At 39.8% G+C, this 15,106-nt stretch overlaps 3 protein-coding genes across 14 annotated transcripts; 1 reads left to right on the top strand and 2 right to left on the bottom strand.

Annotated features, from left to right (window-relative positions):
* The first annotated feature begins 441 nt into the window (after positions 1-441).
* LOC137717323 (protein TIC 55, chloroplastic) lies at positions 442-3,520 on the top strand. Its single transcript, XM_068456640.2, has 3 exons — positions 442-1,158; positions 1,954-2,056; positions 2,222-3,520. Exons 1-3 carry the CDS (start codon positions 710-712, stop codon positions 3,341-3,343), a joined length of 1,674 nt encoding a protein of 557 aa, XP_068312741.2. The 5' UTR covers positions 442-709; the 3' UTR covers positions 3,344-3,520.
* Positions 3,521-3,526: 6 nt separating this feature from the next.
* LOC137717322 (dynamin-related protein 3A) lies at positions 3,527-11,230 on the bottom strand. 12 transcript variants are annotated; one of them, XM_068456634.2, is made up of 20 exons: positions 10,467-11,230; positions 10,109-10,391; positions 10,006-10,034; positions 9,824-9,925; positions 9,577-9,645; positions 9,423-9,482; positions 9,168-9,281; positions 8,780-8,828; positions 7,907-8,016; positions 7,527-7,619; positions 7,321-7,413; positions 7,080-7,217; positions 6,349-6,435; positions 5,529-5,762; positions 5,016-5,058; positions 4,744-4,868; positions 4,486-4,629; positions 4,339-4,391; positions 4,075-4,174; positions 3,527-3,969 (listed from the first exon to the last, which is right to left on the bottom strand). In XM_068456634.2, the coding sequence occupies exons 1-20, from the start codon at positions 10,842-10,844 to the stop codon at positions 3,793-3,795; spliced, it is 2,481 nt and encodes an 826-aa protein (XP_068312735.2). In that variant the 5' UTR covers positions 10,845-11,230; the 3' UTR covers positions 3,527-3,792. The 12 variants fall into 12 exon arrangements, with proteins under 12 accessions (XP_068312735.2, XP_068312737.2, XP_068312738.2 ...); XM_068456636.2 differs by having other exon boundaries at positions 4,974-5,058; positions 5,685-5,762; XM_068456637.2 differs by having other exon boundaries at positions 5,685-5,762.
* Positions 11,231-11,867: 637 nt separating this feature from the next.
* Positions 11,868-14,581, bottom strand: LOC137718137 (zinc finger (CCCH-type) family protein / D111/G-patch domain-containing protein). Its single transcript, XM_068457640.2, has 4 exons — positions 14,385-14,581; positions 13,647-13,964; positions 13,325-13,385; positions 11,868-13,063 (listed from the first exon to the last, which is right to left on the bottom strand). Exons 1-4 carry the CDS (start codon positions 14,508-14,510, stop codon positions 12,054-12,056), a joined length of 1,515 nt encoding a protein of 504 aa, XP_068313741.2. The 5' UTR covers positions 14,511-14,581; the 3' UTR covers positions 11,868-12,053.
* Positions 14,582-15,106: the final 525 nt, after the last annotated feature.

Below are 15,106 nucleotides of genomic sequence, written 5' to 3'. Positions count from 1 at the left end.
TCAGTAGCTTAGTTTGTTAAAAAAAATAGTTTAGGGAATCAATTTTAACTGGGATAAAAGTCTAGGGCATCAAACGGCAATGTATCCTTTTCTTTATGATTATAAATTTACAATAAGTTACTTTTACATCCGTGTGATTTGAAATTACAGAGTAATGGTACTCGACCATGTCAAGGAGAAAAGTTGCCTTCGAAAGTATACGAGTCGCAATGTTCGGTTTTCTGTTTATCACACAAGGGGAAAAATTAGCAATAGTCACAAAAGCATGAGACTCATCCATTATGGTCTCATTAATTTCAGGTAATTCCCACTCATTGTGAAAGCTGCATGAAACTCTCTACAATTTTGTCTCATCCAACATCAATTAATCTCACTCAGGAAAGCTGCCTCAAACTCAATCAGTCATACCTATTATCTTCCTGAGAAGTTGGGTTTGTTTGTACTATTGCAAAGAATGTTGAGTACCAAAAAGGGTACATGTGTAAGAGAAACACATAAGCTAGCTAGCATTATTTCTTGATGATTGACCAAACTTCAAAGATTGTGTGGCTAACATAAGTGCAACAAGCAAATAAGCAACCTCCAGCCCAATTTCACTCTCTCTCTCTCTCTCTCTCTCTCTCTCTCTCTCTCTCTCTCTCTCTCTCTCTCTAGAATCACATATTTACATGGCTTTATTTCCTCCTTAGCTTTCCCAATTCAATCAAACATGGCTTTATTCCACCCCTTTTTCTCCCATTCCACCTCCCTTCAGCTCCACCAAACCCCCAAGCAATCACAGCCGCTCAAACTCCTCTTATCTCTCTCCCCACCAATCCATCTCAGACCCTTCATTCCTTCCAGAAAGATTAGCCTGAGCAGCATCAAGTGTGGTGCAGTTGCAGACACCAAACCTCCTCCCCTGCCACTTGACGGAGATCAAGCGCCGGCAGCGGAGGAGGACCACAAGGTCCTGGTGGGTCCAACCAGCGAGGCGGAGAGGAGGGGAGAGAGGGTCGTGGCGGATTACGATTGGACGGAGGAATGGTACCCTCTGTACCTCACCCAGGACATTCCAGACGATGCTCCTCTGGGTCTCACGGTGTTTGATAGGCAGCTCGTCCTGTACAGGGACGGCAATGGAGAGCTCCAGTGCTACCAGGATCGCTGCCCCCACAGGTAACATTGTCTGTTGGTTATAGATTCTTATATATAAGCATGCAAATTAATTTTAGAGGGGCTTTTTTAACTTTAATTCTTAAAAAAGATTGAAATTTAAAATAAATCTCGTGTTAGATTACATATTGATTATAATCTGTTGATGTGTTCTTAATTCAAAATAATTAATGTGCATTTTATTTAATGTCTCCCATTAAATATTTAAATTTATTAATATACAAATTTTAATTTATTTTTTGACCAAAAAAGAGTTTTATAATTTATTAATTTTATTTAACATTCTTCAAACTTGAATGTTAATATCAAAATGTATGTACCAAAATATCTATTATAATGAATTTAATGTACCTTAATGAAGAAGACAAAGTACTTTGTAATATATTATGTAACAAAAATTAAATTATAATGTTTACAATAAAATATATTAGGATAAATGAAATGAAAATGAAAATTATAATGAAATAAAATTAATACATTAAAAATTAGGGAGAAAAAAGAGAAATAATTAAAAAATCAAGATATAATTAATAAATGAGGTTATTAATGTATCAAGGGACTAAAATTAGATTTTGATCTTACTCATGTTTTGATCTAAAAGTCATCTTTGCCAAGAATTAAAATGAAGTTTGTTGTTTGAGTCTCAAGTGATCAATTTAGAGTCGAAAACAATCATTATTGTTGCATTAACTTACTAATTGGTTAACGCTCATGAATTTTGAGTCTCATGTTTATTTTGTAACGTTTTTTTTTTAATGTATGAAGACTTATGACTCATGACAATCCTCTCTTAGCTAGGTTGGCGAAACTATCGGAAGGGCAGCTGATTGATGGAAGGTTGGAATGTTTGTATCATGGTTGGCAATTCGAAGGCCAAGGAAAATGCGTAAAGATTCCTCAGGTTTGCGACCGTCTCTCAAGCTAATTACGTATTGTAAAGTGAGAAACTCAAAATGCATGGCAATTCGTGATTGATTTGGGATACCGCCACGGGCTTACAGTGACATACTCTTTAATCAATGTCGGTTTATGATGTTGAGTGTCTGTTTATGTTTTTGTATTACAGCTTCCGGCTGATGCCAAAATTCCGAAATCAGCTTGTGTGAAAACATACGAGGTGAAGGACTCACAGGGGGTTGTGTGGGTTTGGATGTCTCACAAGACACCACCAAACCCGGCCAAGATTCCGTGGTTTGAGAACTTCGCCCGGCCAGGGTTTCAAGACACGTCGACGACTCATGAGCTCCCTTACGATCACTCCATACTTTTGGAGAATCTCATGGATCCTGCCCATGTTCCAATCTCACACGACAGGACGGATTGGAGTGCGAAAAGGGAAGATGCTCAACCACTGTTCTTTGAGGTCACTGAACGAACTGATCGAGGATTCGCAGGCTGGTGGGGCAAGACAACTGATCAGTCGGCGAAGAGCTTCTTGAGGTTTGAGGCATCATGTTCTCTCCAAAACAACCGAGAGATTGTTGACGAAAAAACTGGGGAAAAACACTACTTTTCGGGTCTGTTTCTCTGTAGACCAACTGGACAAGGGAAGTCCATGCTCATTGTGAGGTTTGGTGGAACGAAAAGGTCCCCAATCGCGAAATTGTTTCCAAAATGGTACTTTCATCAGAATGCCGGCAAGGTTTTCGAGCAAGATATGGGATTTCTATCGTCGCAGAACGAGATACTCATGAAAGAAAAAGTACCAACCAAAGAGCTGTACCTGAACCTGAAATCTTCAGACACTTGGGTTGCTGAGTACAGGAAATGGATGGACAAAGTTGGGCATGGAATGCCTTACCATTTCGGACACAGCACAATCTCGTTGCCCAAAGAGCCTGCTGTGGTGGAACACGCGCCTGCCGGACTTGTAGCCGGTGTTTCTGCATCTCTGCCGGCAAAGGGGGGCATCGGATCGATGCACGCTCCAAACTTGGCCAACCGGTATTTCCGGCATGTGGTTCACTGCAAAATATGCAGAGATGTTGTCAAAGCTTTCCAAGCATGGCAAAAGGCACTCACTGCTGTTGCTGTTGCATTCGCTGCATTGGCAATTCTCGTCTCCGGAAGGCAGTGGAAGGCCATCCTATTAGTCTCGGCAGCGATCACCTCAGCTGGGGTTTATGCGTGCTCGTACGCTGTGGCATTGAACACAACAAACTTCATAAGGACGCATAGGAGATTGTGAGCCGTCGATTCCGTGCCAGGAAGACGGTTTGAAATTATAAATCTTCACTTTTTATAAGTTTGGATTCTCGTTGGTAAGCTTAAGATCCCGCATTTGTTGTGGCTTTCTCAAAAAATTATTATGGCCGAGTGGCCTAACTCACATCTACGTTATCAGATAGTTTCGTTATCCTGTGTACCTCGCTTGCAAACAAAACTCTCGCAGCGGCGATCGTTATAGATGGTACAATTGAAGGTCAGGGAAATACATCAAAACTCCCTACACATATAATTCTCGAATTTTGAACCGACTCTTCAATCATCTTACAACTTAATCCTTCCATATGCCAAAAATGGATCCAGGAGAAGGACGCTGTACGGCCTGGTAATCCCTAAGGGTAAGCGCCAAATGAACCGGTATATGATATCAAGCCATGCAGACAAAGCATGCTCTTCTCGTCGAAATGATCTTCAAGCTGTGGTGTCAGTCGTGTATGGCATGGAAAACGAATGGTGCGTAAACTGGCTTATCTCAGATGTTTTGTGCAGACCGGGCAAAGTATTCGGAATCCTTGGCAGTCCAACCGAAAAATCAGTGCCCAAACTTGAAGTTTGGGATGAAACATTAAATTCGACCTTCTCGAGTGTCTAGAAGAAACAAACAATTCAAGTTTACTCATTTGACAAGAAAACCAACAAGAACTTCTAAATAATGACATTTACAAGTTTAAACCGTTAAGAGTTTAAAACTACCTGAAGAGATTGCTTGAAAACCTCGAACAACTTTTCATTACGTTTTCTTTTTGAAACAAGTTCATCGTGCTCCTTCAACAGTTCATCAAACATGTTCTCTCTGCATAATTAGTGGAAGAAAATCACCCTCGAAGTTTTCAATCAACAATATGCAGCAAAACCAACAGAAACACAATCATGCGGGAGATAAGAGTAATTCACAGAAGTCCCGCCAGTAATGGCCGGAATAAGGACCGTAAATTCCTCCTTTTCAACAAGACATACATGTACAGTTTTTGAATGAATGCTGTCTGAAGGTTCTGTTTTGTAGAATTGACCTATGACACAGTAAGAATGAAACATATCAATGTATTTCAATAGCAACCGTAATATAAATATTAACACATTGAAAAAGGAGGAAAATAGGCATACCAGAAAGTGCATTATAGCTTTTGGAACTAGGTCTTGCATGTTCTTTCTGACAATGTCATAATAGGATTGCAAGAGTAATTTGGTTATAATAATTTCCGCCGCCTCATTGTCCGTCGTTTCAATTGGCCTTAAGATGGACGGTGGCTGAAATCAGCAAGGACAAAGGGAAAAACAAAGGGATCACATTTAAATCCTAAAATGAAAAAGCAGATAATAAATTAGAATGAAGAAATAAAATTCTGTAAACTACAGATTTACCTCTCTCAAATTGATTGTAGAGGGCATCGACTCCGAATGACTTTGTTCACCAAAACGTCCGCCAGACTGTACAGCTGATGTCCTACTCCCAAATATAGACGGAATACCCCAAGTCCTTGTAGAACCTGTTAACAAAATTCATCGGTCTTAGCAATGGCAGATTAATAGATAGATGTGCCATCATATATGCACAAGAAACATGGTAACAGAATAAAGCAGTTTCAATATACCAAGGGAAGCAGTATGCTTGGAAATAGTAGACATGAGTTTACCAGAAGATACTGGATTCTCGTTATTCAGCTGAGGACGACTTCCCTGCCAAACACCAAGACTATGTTAGATTGAAGGCATCTATGGAAGAAGAAAGATAAGCCAAAAGCATCAGAGCCCTCCAAACTAGTTAATCCACAAATCTAATTTTACCCCATTTAATTGGATTCATAAAAGTGTTTTTAGGCTTTTAGCCAACTAGAAAGCTGATTTACAAGGAAAACAGTGCTCCAAATTACAGTTTTCTTCACAAACAATCCAAATCTGATATTTCAGGTAGAGAATGAACTAGTTAGAGCCTATTTTTCATGCTAAAAAAAAAAAGACGAGCAGATTTTGTCTCTACACTATGGGTGGCTCCAGCGTTTGTCTCTACAAGGTTCAACAACCCCAGTCTACGCTTCTACCATTAGCTAGGTTAATGGAAATTGAACCCCATAAAAAGAAGAAATAGCTAGGCTAATGGAAGATCATAACAATTCAGGTGATATGGGCCCCAAAGAGTAAGCGAGGACCTCCGATTTCTTAAAGGCCTTTCTTCTATGGTTCTGGGGGGTTTTTCTCCCCCTTCTGTTTTCAACTCTGCCGTCCTTTTGTCTTTCCTCTCTCTTCTTGTTTGGACTACCCGGTTTCCCTCTTGTAATATTGTCAACTAAAAATGAAAGGCATACTTGGTAAGGTAAAATTCCATTCAGAACTGTCTTAGCCTGAACAGTTCGAGATGTCTGGCCTTCAACATCCGTAACACCCTGAAACATATAAGAACAACTTTGAGGTATAACCGATAATTTACAAACCCTTTTACATGAGATCTAATGACGATGGGGTTGAATAATTGTGCAAAGATAATAAGGAATACAATACGTTACCCTGAAAAAAAGGGAATATAGCATGCAACCACTCTAACTTTATTGATATGAACTTGATGATAGAGATCATACAAAAAGTTCTCTCGATGAGAATGAAGAGCCAAATCTCAATAACTTTTTCTTTTCTCAAAATAAGAACGAAAAACACACTAAACTGAGATCTCCGTACACTATCAATAAAAAATAAAGCCACCACTGTATAGTTTACTTTTCTGATCTTTCAGATCATATCAAAACTGAGATTTCATATTCATAATTGACTTTGGTTAATATGACAGGACTTTTGTTATAAAAATAAAACATAGGACTGTTAGATTAAAGAAACTGAAAGTTCATGACAATATATTTGTTATGAATCCAACACACGATCAGGACTGCTTCATCGTGTCTAATAGTAAAGCAGTAACTGTTTAAGCTTTTTTATTTACATTATCATCATCCATTTCACCAATGTTGTAGAAGATACCTGTTGTGCTTTCAACTGCTGCATAGCAAGCTCAGAAGCTTTCTTCCCACCTATAAAACGTGGATGCGAAGTGTTTATATAATCCACCTGAATGGAAGAAAGTTGGGCAATCAGCATTTGAGTAAATGTGAAAGAAATAAAACCATAGCATGTAATTCTGAGCAATCTCTTAAAAGAAAACATATATTGTCAGTGAAGAGATCAGTGCCGAGCACAATTTTGTGTGACATGACCAACAGATCTAAGAATTAATCACTTTCATTTCAAGAGTGTCAACAAACCATTGGTAGTAAGAGTCACCCAAAAACTAAATAAAGGGTTGACAGGAAATATAGGTTCTCATACACTGCAGAGTTGAAAATTTACCGTATTACCAAAGGGGTGTGATATCCACACACCCCATTTTACTTCTCACAGACATTTTTAATTTTCGGCCGTCGGATAAGATGAAATTAAGAAGATCAACGGACAGAAATTATCAAGGGGTGTGTGAGAAGTAAAATGGGGAGTGTGGATGGCACACCCCATTACCAAAATGTTAAAATCACAATTTTTTTTTAGAAGGGTTGAGTGTTTTACCAGTTACTATTGTCAACTCAGTGTGAATAGATTTTATATTCCGCTATTTTAACATTATTTTGAGAGTCCATGAAACCATTTTAACAAATGCTGTACGTAATTTTTAGTGAATAAACTTTAGTCTTAATTTTTCAAGGTTGACAAAGAGCTACCTCCATCTCAATAAGATTTTCTATCATTCTCTGAGCAGGCTTTGCCCCTTCCCGCAAGAAGTTTACCACGACTTCATCCAGACACTTTCTCAATACTGGAAACCTTTGCAACTCAATTACCTCGCAAGTGCGGCTTATCTGCAGGGGAAATTTTATCTTACAGATTATATTTACACCTCAGGATTCATGGACACACTATAAGAATTCCATAAGCACCACAGCTGCATAAATCATATCTCACCTTCACAAGTTCATCATAAACAAAATGAAGACACTGACAGCTTGGGTCTAGCAACCGAGCAATTTGTCTTCTTACTAAAAATTCAAATGGGACCTAAAGATAATTCAAGAACATATCAGGCACTGTGTAGAACCAAAGGCATGGCCGTCTACCTTTATGCTAGGGAAAAATGCAAACCTACAGCATGTAATCATCATTATACTCACCTCAGGCACAAATAAAGCATTTTTTGCACCAGAAGCATTTTGAATAGCCGTTCGAATATCATCATCAGTTAGATCGTCGCCGGGATCCACACCCTACAATTCCTGGGAGTTAGTAGCCAATCTGATGGTACATGTCTTACAGTGGCACATTAGTTCTACAACTCGGTGCCTTGATTACATATATAACACTACATAGTTTTCTTCAAGACAACTTTCAAGGTATGCTGACATCAAAAAAATAAGCAGAAGACAGTAACTGGCAACGTAGTAGTCTATGGCTTTAGATTAAAACTCACAAAATGAAAGAAAGCAAGAATTTGTACAATTACTAAAGGTCATTAAAGAAACTGCATGTTTAGAAAAACTATAGTGCATTGTACCTCCAAGGTTTTTACAAAAATTGACTGGAGAATGTAGTGGATCCTAGCACCTCCTGATAATTCTTTGGTTGACATCTCCTGACTTTTTCCCTCCAACATGGCAGCAAAAGCTGTCCATTGGTGAAACAGAGAGAGAAGGACCATTAACAGCATCAGTGAAAACGGCTAAAACGAAAATAACAACAAACAAGGTAGTACTTGAACAGCATGCTCTATTAGTAATTTAGTATAAATGCCCTAAAAACAAGTTGCTTAAAATCATAAAAAACCATGATTACACAAATTAAAGAAGACTGGAAGACTTTAGAGAAAGGCTTTCACTTTACGTTAATTTCAGTTCAGCCACATGGTTAAGTCCATGTGATATCATTGGTATTCTCCACAAACGCAGAGTTTCTCGGGTCCAGTAAAGTTCATATGTAAGGTATGTGTACTAACTTAGTCTGTGAGAAAAAATTAGAGAAATTAAATTTACAGTAGTACTATTTCTCACTTGTGCAAATTGTTGTGCATAACTTGTGCTGATCCTCAGAGTCTCTTAATAAAACAAAAAGAAAAGATGGGGTGGATTTCCTTCCAGCTCTACTGCACCCTAACCCCATTGCAGGAATTTCTTTTCACTATCACATGCTTCACCACCAGTCACAGAAACACCTCATAGCTTTCACTACTAAATCCTCTCCGAGAGGTTGGCTAAGGTAATACAGTACTCTCTCCCTATGACAAATATAGATCCAATTCTTGGGAAAAAAATGCTAACAGAATCAAGAAAGATATATTAAGTGATAGTTTGAGGTATATCATCCATGATTCCAAGTCATGCAGTCAAGTGAAAGATTGACATTTAACAAATAACAGAAATAGAAATCTCACCTTCGCAATATTTTGTTAAAATGTTCAACAAAACCACTCCCTGCGCCATCTGGTTCAGGACAAGTGACAAAAAATGGTTACAAACAGCTAAAAAGTGAAGAGTATACCATCCATGCCAATAACAAGAGAATAGTTTTTGAATGTGAAATTGTGAATGCATATGTCTGTGCACTTTGCTATGTGTTCCATCAATACTAGCAAAATATCTCTATAGACTGGTCATGAATATAAATAAAAAAGGAAGAGGACAAGGGGACTGGACTTGGACATAGTGTTTGGATACGAATGCAACACTTCAACCATTTAGGGACCAGTAGTTTTCTAACTCTCTGCATGCATTAAATGCAGTAGATAATACCAGCCGCTGATAAGTTGTTTTGCAACTTACTTTAGATTCTAAAGGTTGCCCATATGCCTGCAGTTCTTTGGAAACAGAAACCATTTGAGAATTCAACCGAGCCTTCAAATCAGGGAGAACCCTTTTGATATGCTGCTCCAGAATCTAACACAGAAAATCAACCATGACAACAGTGCAAAAACAACGAGAGTACAAAATAATATAAAACAAAAACATAAGCACCTAAGAATTTCATTTCCCTTTAGTATAACCTTGTTATGACTTTGGTTCATAGTTCATACCAACCTGATTCAGCTTCCTTGCTAACTGGGGCATGCCGCAACGATCCGAGAGGTTACTATACACCTTTAACATGTGTGGCATACAATAAATGTTAAGTGCCAAGACAAACAATTATCATTATTTTCGCAATATAATATACAAAGAAAGCAAACAGTACAGGGTGCTCATTGAAGAATTTCTCCTCGTATGCAAGTGCAGCAGCAATCCCACGGTTTTTATTGATGTCCTGTGACACAAGAATAACACTTAAGTAATAGAGCCTGAACCTTGCACCCGCATTTTCTTCTATAACAATAACATTTTAGCAATGTACTAAATAAAACAAATGTATGCTACAAAATACACACACACACACACATATATATATATACATGTATATATCACTTTAGTGGAACAATTCATACCTCCTGGCTACGATTCACAACACCAACATAACCGAGCTTTAGTGGAATAACTTTCCCAAGCAAAAAGTTACAGGCATCGGTGCCCCTGTCCATTATATCAAGCTACAGATAGAACAACATTGTCATATTGTACAACAACTGAGGCGTGTAATAAACCGGAGTCTAAGAGGTGAACCACAAACCTTGGTGATCACACCGATTGTGCGGAAACCTGTTAATACATTTATGTCAGTACATTATGCATTGGATGTAAAAGTCGAATTCAGAAGTAAAATGTGCAGGTACCATTCGGGTCGGCTTCTCTAGCCATCTGAAGCGCATCGGAGGTTGCCAAATCGGAATTCGCAGGACTAACAGCCAAAATAATACAGTTTTGCTGTGTAATATAGTCCATAATCATCTTCCTAATCATTGCTTCTATGTCTCTCGGTTGATCTCCCACCGGAACTTTCGTGATTCCCGGCAAATCAACCAGTGTCATATTAAGCACATTCGGAGAGGTAATCTTCAGCCGGATTTGCTTATCCGAAACCCCTTTGTTCAATCCGGCCTCCCTATCCGTCTCGGCCTGCGCCGACAAAACAATTATCAAAAAACAGTATAACTACTAGCAGCAATGTTGAAGAAGAAGCTCAATCCGTACCTGAATTTCGCGGCGGATTGCGGAGAAGTCGTAGAAGCGTTTTCCGGGCAAATGGCGGAACTCTCCCCACTCGGTGTGCTCATCGCCGGGTTCTTCCGCGCGATACTCGAGCATCAGCACGAGCGGGCGGCGAGTGCAGATGTCGCGGCCGCGGGGGAGGAAGTCCCGTCCGACGAGGGCTTCGAGGACGCTCGACTTCCCGCTGCTCTGGCTTCCCACGACCGCCACTTGAGGCAGCGAAATCTGCGGCTTGTCGCTGACCACCGGCGCGAGAATATCCTGGAGCTTGTTGATCATCGAAATTAGCGACGAGCCGATCGTCACTGAAGGTCTCGGACTGGTCGCCGAGGAGTCGACTTCCCTAGCTTCTTCTCCCATGGTGCGGTTTTAGAGAGAGAAAACTTAACACTCTGATTACAGAGAGTGTGGTAGAGGGAGAAAGAAGAGTTACAGAGAGTAAGGTAGAGAGAGAAAGAAGAGAGAGAAGGGGTGGGGGGTTGAAGTTGGAGGTTTAAAGCGTGTGCGACAGTTGAGCTGGTGGTTCTTGGAGGAGAAGAAAGCAGACCGGAGGTACTGATTCTGCTTCTCCAAGAAAATGGTGGGACGCTTTTCGGTGTATTTTGGGTTAGATGAGGGATGTGAGCCGTTGGATCTTAGGGTACACCGAGTCACGAGTCACCGATCCCACACAGGATCCTCTTACATTTTTACTCTGGTTTGAAATGAAGTCCAAGCCCAACCTCAGGTGTCAAATGGCTTGAGCCGACTTTTTTGGTTTTTTACAGGTGATATAAAACGGAAGAGAATTCCGTCCGGACCTATTCCATCAAAGACCCAGATCAAGTGATATGGATGGTTGAAATTTGATTCAACGGTTATAAATAAGGGATCTTTCTAAAATTATAATAATTGTAGCCGTTAGATCAAATTTCAACGGTCCGAATCACTTAATCCTAGGCCTTTGATAGAAGAGATTCGGACCGAATCCTCTTCCATATAAAACGCTACTTGTGAAAAGTGTTTTTAGATAATCAAAAGTTTTTTTTTTTATTGTGTTTGTAAAATAATTAAAAGCACTTTTAGATGAAAAGCATTTTCATTTGAAAAATATTTTGAAATATTCTTTTTTTTGGAGAAACACACTGATGAAAAGCTTTTCGAATGAACTGATAAACGACTTTTGAAATGACTGAAGGAGTTTTCAAATGGTCAAAACGCTTATGGTAATATTTGTTATGAAAGGTTAAAAACTTATGTCATTTGAGGAAAGCAAATAACATGTGCTTTTTTGAAAGTCCATGATAAAAGCTCTCACTTGCATAAGTGCTTTATAGAGAAACATTTTCTAAAAAGCCGGACTCTTTTGAGAAGTGCTTTTAAAATAGTCAAAAGCGCTTTTAATTTGACGAAACAAAACTAATAGCATTGAGATTTTAATAACATTGTTAATCTGGGGGGAAAGGAGATCAATGCATGTACAACAATCCAAGGGGTAAAAACGAATCCTACACCTATGAAATTTTCGAAGTAAAATAAAGTTCAGCATACTGTATACGCTTACAAATGCTGCGCATGATAATACCAAGCCTAAAATTTAAGCCATCTCTTCTCTTTTTCTTTACTGACAACCGCATTCGACGCAGACGCTTGAGCGGCCTCTGCCTGTGCCAAAGCTTTGCGAGTCTCCGTCAATTTCCTCATCGCAGCATCATAAACCACCTTCTCATTTTTGTTTCTAATTGCCATTTCTTCAAGCTTCCCAACTCGCGCCTTCAAGTCCTTCACTTCATCATCGTAAGCAACCAAAGCCCGCCTATCAACTTTCTTTCCCTCCCCTGATCCATTGCTCTGCTGCTTCTTCGCTGATTTACCATTCAAAGCTTCACCGTGCTTTGCAAGTTGGCTATTAATAAGACTAAAGACATCTGGTGTTGATTCCTCTTCTTCTTTTGCTGCTCTTGCCAGTGCTGCAAACTTCTTTTCACGCTTCCTCTTACCACCCCTGCTACGCTTCTTTCCTTGATTCTCTTTGCTCTCTTTGCTCTCTTTACTCGCTTCGCCTTCACGGGTTTTGACAGCATGATCAAGAGATTGCTTTGGCGGAAGGACCTTCACGGAGATGGGATCTATAATTCCCTGGCCAGATGCACCTAGACCAGTTCCTTCAAGGTAACCCATGTTGGCCATCATCCTGGACGCTATGCCCCGGGTGTGGTTCTCCCACTTTGCAAATATGGCAGTTTCTGTCTGGATACCCCTCTGGAGGATTGTGCTTTCAAGAAATCCTAAACCCTGCGGGGTTTCATCTTCACAGTCACTAGAATCAGATTGGTCAGAGCTTGAATCACTTTCTTCTTCACCACTCATCTGAGCATACTCGGACAATGTTATAGCATCCTCCCCAAGATCTGCAGAGCTTCCATCATCTCGGAATACAACTTTTCCAACCCCAAGTGCACCGTCCCATGATTCAAGTTCAGCTTCCCTCCACACACCAGTTTTACTATCTGATACTGCCCAAATATTAGACCCGACCAGTGACTGCTCCCATATTGTCGGGATATACTTTCTCAGTGAGGAAAGTGGAACATCAACTCCTGCATGCATGGGAAAAGTGTAAGCATGGAGATTCTGAACTCGTTCCAAAAAGCATAAGCAGTTCTATGAAGCATAAAGGAAAAGGGTAATTTAACTTCTGAAGCCCCGCTAGGTACGGCTACCAATCTAAAATATAGCCTGGCTATGAACCTATGACCACCAATATCTCATACCACGCATTGTTCCAGAGGCTAATAACAATGCAAACATGGCATCAGTGGGACCATAGACAAGTTATCTGTCAATAGATAACAACATACCATGTGATAAGCGGCAGTTGGTACCAAATCGACATCGTTGTTGGAGAAAGAACTTGCAAATCTGCATTTTGATGGTTCGGCATTAGTATTTTTAAGTGGTTTATATAGCCTTAGCTTATTGACTTTGAAGTGACAAACCATCTCCATCAGGTTCAACCTTAAATCAAATGTTGGGCTTTATATTTGTAACCTTGTTACTTTGGTTAAAATTAAAGTTTACACTCACGGTAGCATGTCCTCTCCCAAATCATTAAGAAAAACGCTATAGAAACGAAAAGGAAAAATTCACAAGATAAAAAGCGGACCAGCAAAATGTACGCACCATCATATTCTCGGATGTAGGAGTGAGGAAAGAAATCTTTGCAGAATCCGAACCCTCCAATCCGATAACCTGACCATTATACCAACGTCCATCAGTGTGACGGAACCTACATTTCGACCCAACAGGGTAACTCGGGTCCTCCAGCGGCTCTGGCTCAACATCTGTTTCTGTTAGATCAATAGTCTCCACCTTAACACCCTCATCAACATGAGCAGAACCATCTAACACTAAATCAGCTTCTCGTAATAACCGTGCCCGTTTCAGGTTCAGCAGTCCTTCCTCGGCATCTTTAATCGCCTGAACAATCTCCTCGTGAAGCTGCGAAAACAAAACCCCCAATATATGGTTTTCAAAAACCAACCTAGATTTCGATTTCGATTAAATGACCTAAAAACTTATCTTCCTAGTACAGCATTAACTTGCAGAGCTAAGAGCTCGATCATTCACATTTCTAAATTCATATCATTTAAGCTAATTTCAACTACAAAATCCTATCAATCTGATCCATATCAATAACAAAATAATGAACGTAACAATTATTAACGGAATTTAGACAAATTTGCCAATAATATTGTACAAATTGAAGGCTTTACACGTTTATCATCAGCGCGCTGGATTTTATCACAAAATCGTACTCCGCCAAATGAATCGTAAAACCTAGCATTATCAACACTTTCTTTCGTGGATTTTCTCGGTAACCAAACAGAAAGTTAGACTGTAAAGTAAGAGATGATGTACCGCGAGAAGCTCGGTATTTTTGGGCTCGGAGGCTAAAGCATCGTTAATGGTAGAGAGAGATTCTCTCTGCTCTTGCAATTGAAGCTCCAGTAGGTTCTCCAGAACCCTCTCTTCCTCGTCTGCCATGGCTGTGTTGTTCCGCACGCGCTTACTCTTTCTCCAACGGTGAAACCCGTGTCGGTATAAAAACTGAAAAGGAGCTCGGGCTCTTCCAATGGGCCAACAGTACATATATTTGGAATTAAGCCCAAGTAGAGTATTTTTGCACCCCTTGGGCCCATTGAGCCCAACTATCTCGGACTCGGTCTCCTTACTACGACACAGGGCTGACGCATTCGACAACTCACAAGAGACACGAGAGAAGTTCTTGAGTAGGGAAACCAGATTGGGGTTGACGAGAGGAAAACAAGGTCAAAGTTGGGACGGAGAGATTTTTCGGTGTGCGGAACATACCGCCCAGTACACCAATTGTAATAGTGCAAATGGTTAGAAATTTAAAAAAAAAAATTCTCAACTAATTGTATTATGACACTTGATGTATCAGACCATATTTGCTATACAGTATAAAATTTCTCCTAAGGGTGGTGTATTTGATGTTTTTGTGTATTGTGTCCGCACGAACACGTAGTATGAATGCCGAACTTCAGAATTTCTCTTAATACAAGTAAGCTCTACAGAAGCCTCTTATATGTGGGTCCCACCTCAATGAGAAAGTCGTCCAC

This window comes from Pyrus communis, chromosome 8, assembly GCF_041283825.1.
Source record: "Pyrus communis isolate YQ-2024b chromosome 8, ASM4128382v1, whole genome shotgun sequence".
Lineage (NCBI taxonomy): Eukaryota > Viridiplantae > Streptophyta > Magnoliopsida > Rosales > Rosaceae > Pyrus > Pyrus communis.
This window is presented reverse-complemented; position numbering and strand designations above follow the sequence as displayed.

Excerpts from the sequence above, each read along its gene's own strand:
- LOC137717323 (XM_068456640.2), top strand. The coding sequence starts at position 710 with ATGGCTTTATTCCACCCCTTTTTCTCCCATTCCACCTCCCTTCAGCTC. Across the intron at positions 1,159-1,953 it reads CAGGATCGCTGCCCCCACAG|GTTGGCGAAACTATCGGAAG; the intron begins GTAACATTGTCT and ends TCTCTTAGCTAG. Across the intron at positions 2,057-2,221 it reads AATGCGTAAAGATTCCTCAG|CTTCCGGCTGATGCCAAAAT; the intron begins GTTTGCGACCGT and ends TTTGTATTACAG.
- LOC137717322 (XM_068456633.2), bottom strand. The coding sequence starts at position 10,844 with ATGGGAGAAGAAGCTAGGGAAGTCGACTCCTCGGCGACCAGTCCGAGA. Across the intron at positions 8,829-9,167 it reads GGCAACCTTTAGAATCTAAA|ATGGCGCAGGGAGTGGTTTT; the intron begins GTAAGTTGCAAA and ends GTCCTGAACCAG. Across the intron at positions 7,218-7,320 it reads TTTATGATGAACTTGTGAAG|ATAAGCCGCACTTGCGAGGT; the intron begins GTGAGATATGAT and ends TTTCCCCTGCAG.
- LOC137718137 (XM_068457640.2), bottom strand. The coding sequence starts at position 14,510 with ATGGCAGACGAGGAAGAGAGGGTTCTGGAGAACCTACTGGAGCTTCAA. Across the intron at positions 13,386-13,646 it reads CTACATCCGAGAATATGATG|ATTTGCAAGTTCTTTCTCCA; the intron begins GTGCGTACATTT and ends ATCAAAATGCAG. Across the intron at positions 13,064-13,324 it reads CAACTGCCGCTTATCACATG|GAGTTGATGTTCCACTTTCC; the intron begins GTATGTTGTTAT and ends CCATGCATGCAG.